At 35.4% G+C, this 12,594-nt stretch overlaps 1 protein-coding gene across 28 annotated transcripts in view; it reads left to right on the top strand.

Annotated features, from left to right (window-relative positions):
• Positions 1–12,594, top strand: part of Erc1 (ELKS/RAB6-interacting/CAST family member 1) — a 510,100-nt gene that overhangs the window by 250,136 nt on the left and 247,370 nt on the right. For 21 of the 28 annotated variants that reach the window (XR_015439760.1, XR_015439759.1, XM_087182771.1 and 18 more), the window contains one exon: positions 2,108–2,239. The exons of 6 other annotated variants lie outside the window; for them this stretch is intronic. Coding sequence is in view for 19 of the 22 variants with exons in the window: in XM_087182771.1 (XP_087038897.1) it covers positions 2,108–2,239 (132 nt within the window). In the remaining 3 variants the exon portion in view is untranslated. Of the gene's footprint in view, positions 1–2,107; positions 2,240–5,689; positions 5,740–12,594 lie in introns of all 28 variants that reach the window. One more of the 28 variants, XR_015439774.1, reaches the window with a different exon arrangement.

The following is a 12,594-nucleotide window of genomic DNA, read 5'->3' as shown; positions in this document are numbered from 1 at the left end:
GCTATAATAAAGGAAATAGTATAGATGTCTCTTCAGCATACTGATTTCTTTTGCTTTGGATCTATATCCAAGTAGTAGAGTAACCAGTTTTCTCTCTGGCCTCTTGTCCTGAGGATAATGAAGGATGAAGGTGATGGACAGCAGTGGGGAATGAACGAAGTGAGTTTATTAGCGAGAACAAAGAAAAGCTCTCTCCAGCCAAAAGAGGCTCCAACAGAGGATGCCATGGAGGCACCCAAGTTCAGAAGTTTATAAATAGACTTTCGTGGGCTAGTGAGCTGTTTTGGTATGTGTGTGAAAATGAGTCAGTAAAACAATGCAATAACCGCTTTTAGCTAGGCTTCTGACTCAGGAGGAGCAGACTTCCCCTATCCCCCAGCTTTCCATAGCATACTGTACTTCAGTGAGCCTCTTTTCCTCTTGTTCCAGTTTTCCCATGGCTTATCTTGGATTACTCAGGTCTCTATCCTAGCTGCCTATTTGTCTGTCTCCTAGTCTCAGTAGGATAGCTGGATCATATGTTGCTTCTATTTTTTAATTTGTTGATCAACCTCCATGTTTTCCATAATGGCTAATTTATATTCCCAACAAATAGTATATGAGAGATCCTGTTCCTAACAAATAATGGATGAGAGATCCCCTTTCTCTGCATCCTCATGAACATTTGTTACATTTTGTCTTTTTGGTAAGAGCCAATCTTAACTACAGTGAGATGATATCTTATTGTGGTTTTGATTTCAATTTATCAATGATGTTGAGTATTTTTTTCATATTCTTGTTGATCACTTATATGTTTTCTTTTAAGAAATGTCTTTACAGGTATTTTGGCCATTTTAAAACTTGGTTATTTGTGTTCTTGCTATTGAATTGATTTCTTTATGTATTTTAAGATAGTAACCCCTTACTAGATGTATAGATTGCAAATATTTTCTCACATTCTATAGATTGTCTCTTCATTCTTGTGGTTGTTTGCTATGCTGTACAGAAATTTTTATTTGGATATGGCTCTGTTTATCTGTTTTTGCATTTGTTATCTGTGGATTCCAGGTTTTATCCAAAAACCCTTTGCCTAACACAATGTTATGAAGCTTTTCCTCTCTGGTTTCTTCTAGTAGTTTCATAATTTCGGGTCTTACATTTAATTCTTTAATCCATCTTGAATTGATTGCTGTTAGAGATGAGTGCCTAATTTCACTCTTCTGCATGTGACTATCCAGGCAAACCTTGTTCCTTTGTTTCATATTTTCATAAAAGGCAATACTTTATCCTCAGTCTACTGGTTCTGCAAGAATTTAAAGAGAAAGTGCTTATAATAAATTGATGAATCTTGTTTTCCAGTTTGCATGAATTCTTAACTTATCTTTATTTTCAAATTTCAGCTATGTTACATGATTTTAAAGTCCTGTAGAATTTTGTCTTTCTGATATATCTCATCTCCCAAGAGTTACATTTTAAATTTATATAGCATATCAGATCTAACAGAAATTGCTTGAGTAGTCAATTATTCAGTCTTATCCAGACCAATCTCTTATATCCAGTTGTTTCCAGCTGTCTCATATAATATTGAGAAAACCTTACTTTCATGAAATATTAAGAAACACCCTCTTCTTTTTCATTTGTTTTTAATTAGTTTGCCAGCAGTTGTTCATGTGAAGAATGCATTCTGAAAAGTCATGCTGTTTACTTGACTTTTTTTCCTAGGTGTAACATTCCAAGGAAAGACAATGTTTTGGTATTCAGTCTAAGTAGAATTTCACCAAAGCTGGCTTTCAGCTCAGTTTAAGAATAGTTCTACAACAATTTTGTTTTTTTAAATAACCAAGCCCTTGTTGTCTATGCTAACACAGCTTTATTCTCTCTGTTGCAGAGAGCAAGTCTATCATGTCTGTCTTGCTTAACTAATTCATCTCATTGCTCTTAATAAACTTATTTAAGCTTGTTTACTTCTTCTTTTCCTTTATTCTTTCCTCTGTGAAGATAACTTTCTGGCCTTGGTTTGCTTCCAAAAGGAAGAACTTTTAATAAGCAAACGGCCTTTTCTTGATAAATAGGCTCATCTTGGGTTAATTGATTAATCTACTTCACCTAGTCTTCCATCGTTTTCCAGGACAGTCTCCGTAAGAAGGATGACAGGATTGAAGAATTGGAGGAAGCACTGAGAGAAAGTGTACAGATAACTGCAGAGCGAGAAATGGTGCTGGCACAAGAGGAATCAGCCAGGACCAATGCTGAGAAACAGGTCTGCAATTTTATACAGTTACTAGCAATGCTGCCAGTTAAACACAAGGTAAAAGCCAACCAATAGTTTAGGTTAACTATATATGTTCTGTATTTATTCAGAAACACTTTATTAAGTGTAAGTATTTGGACTTGGACTTAAACAATAATTAAAATATTACTGTGCAAGAATTTACTCATGTTAGTGCAGAGGTCTCTGCATTAATAGTTTAAAGCTGATTTCATTTATATTTACATAGTATAAGTTAATATAGCTGATAAGATCAAAGGGAACTTGTCTGTTTGCTACAAGATTGGGCACAACTGGCTTTTGAAGAGAATAAGGAAATACATTTCTGACTCAAGGATGTTAATTTCAAATAGCGAATAGTTTATTTTATACTGTGCTATGTTCAAAAGAGCAATTAAGGTTATAACAAGCTAAACATTAATAGCAAATGTGAAGGATATAGATAATGTGGCATTCCAATCCCAAATTAGCATATCTCAGCCTGGAAGTTACTTATGAAGAATTCTGTTGCCATTTTGAGAGTTTGTATTATATACATTCCAATTTCTTGTATACATGCTTTTGAGTTTTTATTAGAAAAAATTACTAAAGATAGGCTGTGTAAATGGAAAAACCAATTTTAACAAGTGACAGCTATATTCTCAGTTCACATTCTGAGAATGTGATTGAGATTTTTGACTTTACCTCACACAAAGGTTCATAACATTTAATTTTTGCAGTGATTTCTTTTTCATTTATTTGTGGGAGAATAATAAATACTACGCAGGAAAAAGAAAAGAATTCAATGAGTGGTGACGAATCTGTTGGGGAACCATCTTGAGCCAACCACTGATGTTACTATGAATTAAGATAGATTTTAAAGAAGGTTCCTTGTCAAAGCAGACATAACAATAAAACATACCCCAATGAGGCCTTTCACGGCCATTGTTAGCTACAGTAATGTAGTCTTTTAGGGTGAGTTGGGGACCCGACAGAATGCCTTTGCACTGAGCTACATACCCAGCCCTTTAAAAAAATTTTCCAATGCAAATATTTTGATCATACCGATCCCCTATTGACTGCCATTGTATCTCACCCTCCCCCTTATTCTCTTCCTGTTACCTACTTTCTTGTCATCTTTTTAGGTTCCCCATAAAGGAAGAATATGCAAGATTTATCTTTCTGGATCTGCCTTAACTTTCTCAAAATGATGACTTCAGTTGTGTCTATTTTCCTGTAAACAATAAAATTTAGTGCATTTTATGTCTGAATAATACTCCATTGTGTATATATGCCACATTTTAAACATACCTTTATCTGTTGATAGGCTCCTAGGCCAGTCCTATACCTGGCCAAAATTGAATTGTGCCAAAATAAATATGAATATGCAAGTAACTCTATAATATGCTGACTTTAATTCCTCTGGTTATGTACCATGGAATGCTTTATAGCTGGATCAAATGGTAGCTCTGTTTTTACTTTTTTTAAAGAAACACCATACTGATTTCCATAGTGGCTGTACTAATTTACCTTCCAACCAACAATACCTTTGCACTCTATATCTTTACCAACATTTGTTGTTTTTTGTGTTATTGATGATAGTCATTCTGACTGGAATGAGATGGAATCTCAGTAAATGCATTCATCATAGGAGAAATGATGCATATGTATATCACATCTTGATCCTTTTTACTTCTTCTTCCTCTCTTCTCTCATCTCATTTCATCCCCAGATCCTCTTCTATCCTTTCAAAGAAATTTTTGATCCACTGATTCTATATATTGTTTTTTATTTAATCTCAATTGTATTAATTTTGACTCTAATCTTTACCATTTCTTTCCTTCTACTACTTTCAGATTTGGATTGTCTTGTCCTCCTAGGACCTTGAGATGCATCATTAGGTTATTCCTTTTTGATGGCTCTGTCCTTTTCATGTGTGCATTTACAATTATAAACTTCTTTCTTAGAACTGCTTTCATTGTGTCCCATAGATTTTGATATGTTGTGCTTCCATTGTCATTTGATTCTGGGAATTTTTTTATTTCTTCCCTGATTTTTTGTGTGATCCATTGATTATTCAGTAATGTATTATTTCATCTCCCTGTGTTCATATAACTCTTGTCCCTTTGATTTCTGTGATCCAGTAATATGCAGGAAATTATTTCAATTCTGTTGTATTTATTTGAGCATGCTTTATGGCCTAAGATACAGTCTATTTTGGTAAAAGTTCCATATGCTGTTGAGAAAAATGTGTATTCTGTTGTTCAATTAAATACTCTGTAGATATCTATTAAGGTCATTTGTTCAATAGTATGGTTTAACCCTGGTATTTCTTTATTGATTTGTTTGTCTTCTTAGCCTAATTATGAGAGTAGGTTAGTAGAAATCCCCCACTGTGATTGTGTGGGTGTCTGTCTATCTTTTTCACCCTGGTAGTTTTTGTTTTATGCAGTTGAGTACACTTAACATTTGGTGCATAGATATTTACAATTTTTATCTCTTTCCTATTGTTCCTTTTATAGTATGTAGTAGCCACTGTAGTATCTTTATCTCTTCTTATCAATTTTGGCTTGAAGTGTCCTGTACCCCAAAATAATATAGCTGCTTGCTTTTGGGCTCCAGTTGAATGGAGTACCATTTTCCATCCTTTCAGGTTATGTACTTCCTTTTGGATGAAGTATTTTTCTTTCAGGCAATATATGGTTATGGTTTTTGTTGTTATCCATTCTGCCAATCTGTGTCTTTTGACTGGGGAGTTGAGACCATTTACATTCAGAGCTATTATTATAAGGTGTTTCAATGACCCTCCCTTCCTTTTGTTTTTTGTTTAATTATTCTCTCAGTTAAATGTATACTGTCCTTTGGGCTTCTTGGTGCTGGTGGCCTCCCTTGTCTCTCTGTAAAAGTCCCTGAAATATTTTCTGCAATGCTGGTTTAGTGGTCATGCATTTCTTTAGGATTCTTTGTTGTAGAAAACCTGTACTTCTCCATCAATTTTGAAGGCTGATTTTGCAGGATATAGAAGTCTAGGTTGACAATTGTTTTCTTTTAGGACTTGAAAAACTTTGTTCTAACCTCTCTTGAGCTTTAAGATTTGTGCTGAGAAACCAGTAGTTATTTGGATCTCCTTGCCTTTATACTATACTGTTTTTCTCTATTTCGTATTCTCCCTTTTGGTTGAATTTCTGGAAATTTGATTATGATGTGTTGTGGAGGGGTTCTTTCCTGGTCGTATCTGTTTGGAATTCTATATGCCTCTCATACGTGAATATTGAATTCTTCCCCTAGATTTGGAAATTTTTCTGCTATAATTTCAGAGAATAAATTTTTTATACCTTGTGAATCATCTTCTAATTTTTCCATTATTCCTATAATTTGAAGGTTTTGTTTGTATGTTTTTTGAGTCATCTAGTGACTGTTGGATCCAGCATGTCTTGTAATTTTTTTTTTTTTGGTAACCAGGATCGAACTCGGGACCTTGGGCCTGAGAGGCAGGTGGCAGAACCACTGAGGTAAATCCCCAGCCCTTGTAATTTTTAACAGTATCATTGAGTTTATGATCTAGTAAATCCACCTTATCTTCTGTTTCTGATGCCGTCCTCACATGTCCTGCCCATGCTTTCCACTGAATGTTTCATATCATCTCTTTCTGCTTGCTTTCTTTTCATACTTTCTAATTCTTTTCCAAAGTGGTCATTCATGTCTTGTATTGTCTTACTCAAATCAGTTAGTTTATTGTTTCTTTAAGCTCGCTGAACATTTATTGGTAAAATCCTTTAACTTTTAATTAAATCCTCATTAAGAGCTCGTTAAGAATCTTACTCATTTGCTTGTATATTTCATTTATCTCTTGAAACATTATGAACATTTGGTTTTTTAGTTCTTTGCCTATACCTTCCTCTACTTCAGTGTATATGAGATTAGATTTGGGGGAGTTAGGCACTTGGGGGTACATTTTGTTGCCTTCTTTTCTCATGTTTTTATTTTTTGTGTTGTGGGTTGAAGATCAGTTAGGGTAGAGAAACCCTCTAATGTGAAGATCTCTTTAGTTAGATTCTGCTTCCTTTGATATTTTAACATTTATACCTCTTCAACTTACTCAGCACATTATTTGAGGGTATTCTTAGTGTCTGACCTTTTTTTTGGTAATTTGACCCCTACTACCACTCAGAGAGGAGAAAAGAACCATAGTAATGTTGACAGGATAAACCAGATTTATAGTAAGTGCTTACTAAAAGCAATGATAATACCACCATTAACAATAGAAAATAATTTAGCAATAGTAGCATAGTCAACTAAATAGTTAAAAATTAATAGAGCTTAATAGTAATAATAAAAATAGAATGGGGAGGTGAATTAAAAGAAGTAAAACTTAAAAAAGAAAGATGAGCAAGAAAGAGAAAAGTAAGAAATCTGATTAAAAAATAAAAGTCAATAGAATTAGGTAAAATAACAAAAAAGGACAAATAAGAAAAAAGAAAAAATCAAAGAGCAAAAGATAAGAAAAAATAAACAAAACACACCCCCTTCCAAAAAAATAAAAAAGAAAAGAAAAATGAGTTTAAAAAAATTTCTTAGCAGAGCCAGGGATTTAGCTCAGTGGTGCTGCCGCCTGCCTCGCAAGCACAAGGTCCCAAGTTCGATCCCTGGTACCAAAAAAAAAATTCCTTAGCATTTTTGAGTGAGTGTTTTCTTTCTAGAGCTTGTGGTATTGTAATCCACCAGATCTGGGTAGGGGATAGTGAGCCACAACGAGAGCCTATTTTGTTTCCATACCTACTTTTTTGGCATGTGAATTCTTGAGTTGTGCTATGCTGCCTTTTCCATTGGATGTGGTCAGTCAGTGGTGTGGTGTCTGCCTTAGGATTTTCTTCACTCCAGAGGCTCTTAGTGTTTGTCCCCTTTTTTGCACTCCTGAGTCACTGCTATCTCCAACTAGTTTTATGACTTGTTGGCTTCTGGGGTGCCTCCTTTGCTCCAGATGTCCTTCTGTTCATATACCCCAGGTATATCCAACTATCCAACCCAAAGTGTGTCCCTCACTGCTTTGGTAGATGGGAAAAACAAATGACCACTGAGTTCTGGGTTGGAAGGGGGGAGGGAAGGCAGGAGAGGGTAGGGCCGGGGCTGGGGCTGGGGCAGTCTGCTGGACTTAATGTCAGCACTTTCAGATGGAGCCCCTTTAGAAAACCACATGACCTACCTGGCTTCTCACCACAGAGATTGGAACCACAATGTACATCACAACCTGAGCTTGTCATTGCCAAAATTCTACAACTAGCCCACCTCTTCTCTATGACTGTCTTTTATTACCATCTCTCACACAGTCATTATGATAGAGTGACCCCAGAGACCTTGAAGTGTAGTGGTTATATGACTTCTGATTCCCAGTATAGCTTAGTCTTAAACAATAAGTCCCTTCCCATATGGCTTCAGATTGTGTCACTCCCATGTATGGTGTATGCTGCCATGAATTTCTTCTCCATTTCTAACCTGCCATGCAGATTGAATCACTTTCAGAGTAAAATTCCATGCTGAAATTGCAACTCACAATAATTGTGGGCTTTTCTTAAGGTTTGTGTCACCAGTTTGTTGTTTCTCCGTGAGGCTGTGGACCCTCTAGACTTACCTTGTGTTTGCAAAGACATGACCTCTCTGGGAACTAGAGTTAATATTCTAGACTGCTTTGGTCTTTTCTCTGCATTGTCTTCAGTTGCTCCAGTTTCTCTGTGGCTTTGTTTTTGGTACTGGGGATCAAACTCAGGACCGTGTGCTTGTGAGGCAGGTGGCGGCACCACTGAGCTAAATCCCTGGCCCTGGCTTATATATTTTTTTATTCCCAGAGCTCCACTATTGATTCTCTTTGCTAAATTGTTTTCCAGATGTCTCTTGATTCTCAGTCCCTAAGAAGCTGTTTCTCATGTAGTCTTGATTTGCATTTACCTAATCCCTAAAGATGTTGAAGACTTTTTCATATATTTATTGGACATTTGTACTTCTTTTGAGAAGCATCTAATTTATAATACTTATATTGATTGGGCAGTTTGATATTTTTGGTGTTAAACTTTTTCTTTCTTTATATTTTCTGGATATTAATGTAAAGTAGATTAATCAGAAGAGTAGCTGACAGATTTTCTGCCATTTTTTAGGCTGTCTCTTCACTGTTTCTGTGCAGAAATGTAATTTTATATAGTCCTGTTTGTTGATTCTTGCTATTATTTCCTGTGGTATTGCAGTCCTATTTAGAAAATCTTTACCTATGCCTATGCCTTCAAGTGTTTCCCTTGTATTTTCTTTTAGCAGTTTTAGAGTTTCAGACCTTATACCTAGGTCTTTGATCCATTTTGAATTGACTTTTGTACAGGGTGAGAGGTAGAGATCTAGTTTCAGTCTTCTACAAATACATAACCATGTTTTCCCAGTACCATTTGTTTAAAAGATTGTCTTTTGTCTAATGTATTCTTTTGTCTCCGTTGCCTAGAATCAAGTGGTGGTAGTTTGGTGGGTTTTTTTTTTTCCCCCTGTGTTCATTGTTCTGTCCTGTGAATTTACATGTCTATTTTTTATGCCAGTACTATGCTATTTTTTTGTAGTATAATTTGAATTGGGTATTGTGATGCCTCCAGCCTTGCTCTTTCTTTTTAGGATTACTTTGGTTAACATTTTGTCTAATTCTGTGAAGAATGTCATTAGTGTTTTGATGGACATTGCAATGAATCCGTTGATCACTTTTGATAATATGGCCATTTTTATAATATTAATTCTGCTGGGCCATGAATATAGGAGGTCTTTCTATCTTCTAGTGTCTTTTTCAATTTCTTTCTCCATTATAGAGGTAATTCACTTCCTTGGTTACACTGATCTCTAGGTATTTTTGAAAGCTACTATGAATGAAATCATTTTCCTGATTTCTTTCTCAGCCTATTATTTGTGCATAGAAAAGCTGTTCTTTTTTAATGTTGATTTTATATCTTGCTACTTTGCTGAATTCACTTATCAGCTCTAAGGGTCTTTTGGTGGCATCCTCAAGGTATTTTAAATATAAGAGCATATCATTTGCAAAGAAGGATAATTTAACTTTTTCCTTTCCTATCTGTATTTCTTTATCTTGCCTGATTGCTCTAGCTAAAATTTTAAGAACTATATTGTATGCCAGAGATGAGAATGGACATCCTTGTTTGTTTCATAGCAAATTCAAGGACAGTCTGGGCTACATAACAAGCAAGGCTTTGTCTCTAAGAAACAGTGACAATGAAGGGCTGGGATATAGTTCTGTGGTAGAGCACCCCTGGGTTTGATCTGTCCCGTACCATCCCCGCCCCTCAAAAAAAAGGAAGAGAGAGAGGGAAGATGGGGTGAGAGCTGAAAGAAAAAAGATAGGAAGGAAGAGGGAAGGAAGTTTATGGTATTTTAAGTTGGGGGACCAGCATAGGCAAAAGCTGAAGTACAGTATCTTAGCAATTAGTTGGTGGTTGGTAACATAGCTACAGTTTGAGATAGATATAAATTGCAAGAACTATGGAAGAGATGGAGGGGAGCAAAGAGAGAGAGACAGAGAAAGAAGAGGTTGATTTTATATTCAAGGCAGGAGAGTGCTGCTGAATCATTTTAAGCAGAGAACAATACTTATTCATGACTTTATTTGCTCATTCATTTAACACATCATATTGAACATCTAGTGAGTGCTGTGGTAGTCATGCAAAATACAGTGATGAGCATAGTAGTTGTTTCTTACGTTTGTGTTTTTTGAGAATGATAGACACCATTGAAGAGCTTTAAGGAGGGCATAACATTTTATGATTTGTGTTGTTAAAATATCATTCTTGCTGCTGGATAGAGAATGGATTGTTGGGGGGATAAGATTGGAAGGAAGAAGATCACATGAGTTATTAGAGTAGCCTAGATCTTCTAACTGAGGTGTATATACAACTGGAGATGGAGAAACACTTTCCTGAAGGACATAAGAACACAGCTTCCCAGCTGCTAAACATACTTTTCCCTCAAACTGATCTGCCCAGAAGGCACCTACGATGTGCATATTTTCCTTTTTCATTTTATCTTGCACAACTATGCACCCCTCATTTTTCACAAGCACAACTTTACTGACTCTCACCATCCTATATTCCCCTCAGGTGAAAAATCTTGGAACAATAGCAGACGGACAATTCAAAATTTTGTGTCAAGAAAACAGGGAAATTTGTCAAAGTGTTTCTAACTCTTTGTTTTCAACAGAATTGAAGAAGAACCTAATTAAGTTGCCAACTGACAAAGTATTACAAATAATTTTTAATGATAGTTTATTGTGGTTTGGTTCATATAATTCTGAAGAAATGGAAAGAATTGAGTTATATTGCTATAACAAAACTGCTGTCATTCCTATGTAGTTCTCTATCTGAAAAGGGTTTCTCAGAGCTAAGGGCTATGAAAATGAAATACACCAATAGAACTTTCTAACAGCAAGTAATATTTATCAAAGGTTAGATTTATCTTTTTTTTTTCTGTCCCTGGTGCATACTAGTCAAATGCTCCACAAGTAAGATAAACATCACTACTATGAACTATCTAAAATAAGGCCTAAGACTTCCACTAATCTCATTAATGTAAATGTTTAATAAAAATGTTTTTAATCAAAATTTATGTGCTTAATAATTTTCTCATATTTAACGTTCATATTGCTTTTGATTGTGTATTACTTGTGATTGTAATGATAAATTAGTATATGGAATTTTTAACATTTCTGAACACAGGAAATTTTTAAATTACCAGATTTAAATTTATATATAGATTTTTGTTCAGAAAAGTATGAGGATTCAAATAAGCAGTCTAGCATAAAATAAGTCACATTAGTATAAAATTCTAAACCCACGAAAAATGGAAACATGAAGTGAAGAGAAAAAACTAAATATAAAGAACAATTCTATCTCATAGTTTTTTTTGTGTTTTTTTTTTGGTACCGGGGATTGAACTTGGGACCTTGTGCTTGCAAGGCAGGCGGTGGAACCACTGAGCTAAATCCCTGGCCCCTCTATCTCATAGTTTTAAAATAGAAAACAGTTGATATCAGGTTGCTGGTATTTTTATACATATGTCTTTGCTTTGTTTTTATTGTTTTGTTTTTGTTTTTTGGTGGTAGAGTTTGAACCCAGGGACTTTGCACTAAACTGTCTCCCCAGCCCTTTTATATTTTTTGACAAGGGATTTTGCTAAATTGCCCAGACTGCGTTTGAACTTTCAGTCTCACTGTCTTACCGTCCATTAATTCCATCACTCTTGTCAACCTAAATTTATAACATGAATGATGGAATTAATAGAAATAAAGAATAGTTATAGAAATGAGAAAAGGTCAGCTGCATTGGATGACCCTAATGAAAATGTACCACCCAGAATTTTTAAGAGTTTAACAGTTACAGAGATATTTCTCACTTATACTGTTATTCTTTCAGTTAATGTTTTTTAAAAGCCTAATACGTTCTAGTAGAAAACTTGTATGTATCAAATAGATATGGTCTTTTTCCTAGTGAAGTTTTATGTTGACGGGAAATTAATCAGGTAATAATAGAAATATATATTTTATAATTTGTCAAATGCAAATAACTGAAAGTATCATGTTTTATAAGAGTACAGTAGGAAATCTATCTTGGTTAGTTTTTCTCATTGCCGAGACAAAATACTTGACACTCAGTGTTAAAAGAGGAAGGTTTAAGGGCCGGGGATTCAGCTCAGTGATTCCACCAGCTGCCTCGCAAGCACAAGGTCCCGAGTTCGATCCCTGGTACCAAAAAAAAAAAAAGAGGAAAGTTTATTTGGCTCACAGTTTATAGAGATTTCAGTCCATAGTCAGCTGACTTCAAGGCAGGGTAGCATGGCCAAGGGACATCGCAGAGGAGAAACAGTTCATGGCAGGCAGAAGGGAGCAGAGCAATGAAATAGCAAAGCAGCAACAGCCTGTCTCTCCCTTTTATCCCTTCCAGGCTACTCACCTTTGGGATGGTGTCATCCACACCCAGGGTAGGGTACCCTTAATCCCAGCATCACATCCTTAATCCTATCATCACAAACCCTTGATCCAGCCACCTTTGAAAACTCCACTTAAGACCTCAGAAAGCTTTTGGAGAATGTTTAGATAAAAGTCATAACAGGATCTATATAAAGTTAATAGTCAAGGAGAACATCTCTAAGACATAGACATTTTGAGACTTGAGAAATAAGTAGGAATTAGAATAAGAATGGCAAATAGTTAACTTTAGCTTGAACCAGGTATGGTGTGTGGAGAGCCTAATAAGGAAATGAGCTTGGCATAATCAGTGAACAAAAACAAAACCAGAGTTTTAGAGAATACTAAGTAGAAACTAGTTAATAGCTCCATG

The sequence above is a fragment of the Heterocephalus glaber genome, unplaced genomic scaffold (assembly GCF_053883595.1).
Source record: "Heterocephalus glaber isolate CG9 unplaced genomic scaffold, H.glaber_assembly_v1.0 deba00000281, whole genome shotgun sequence".
NCBI classification, from domain to species: domain Eukaryota; kingdom Metazoa; phylum Chordata; class Mammalia; order Rodentia; family Bathyergidae; genus Heterocephalus; species Heterocephalus glaber.
Note: the sequence above shows the minus strand (reverse complement) of the source record. Positions and strands in the feature narration are given on the sequence as shown.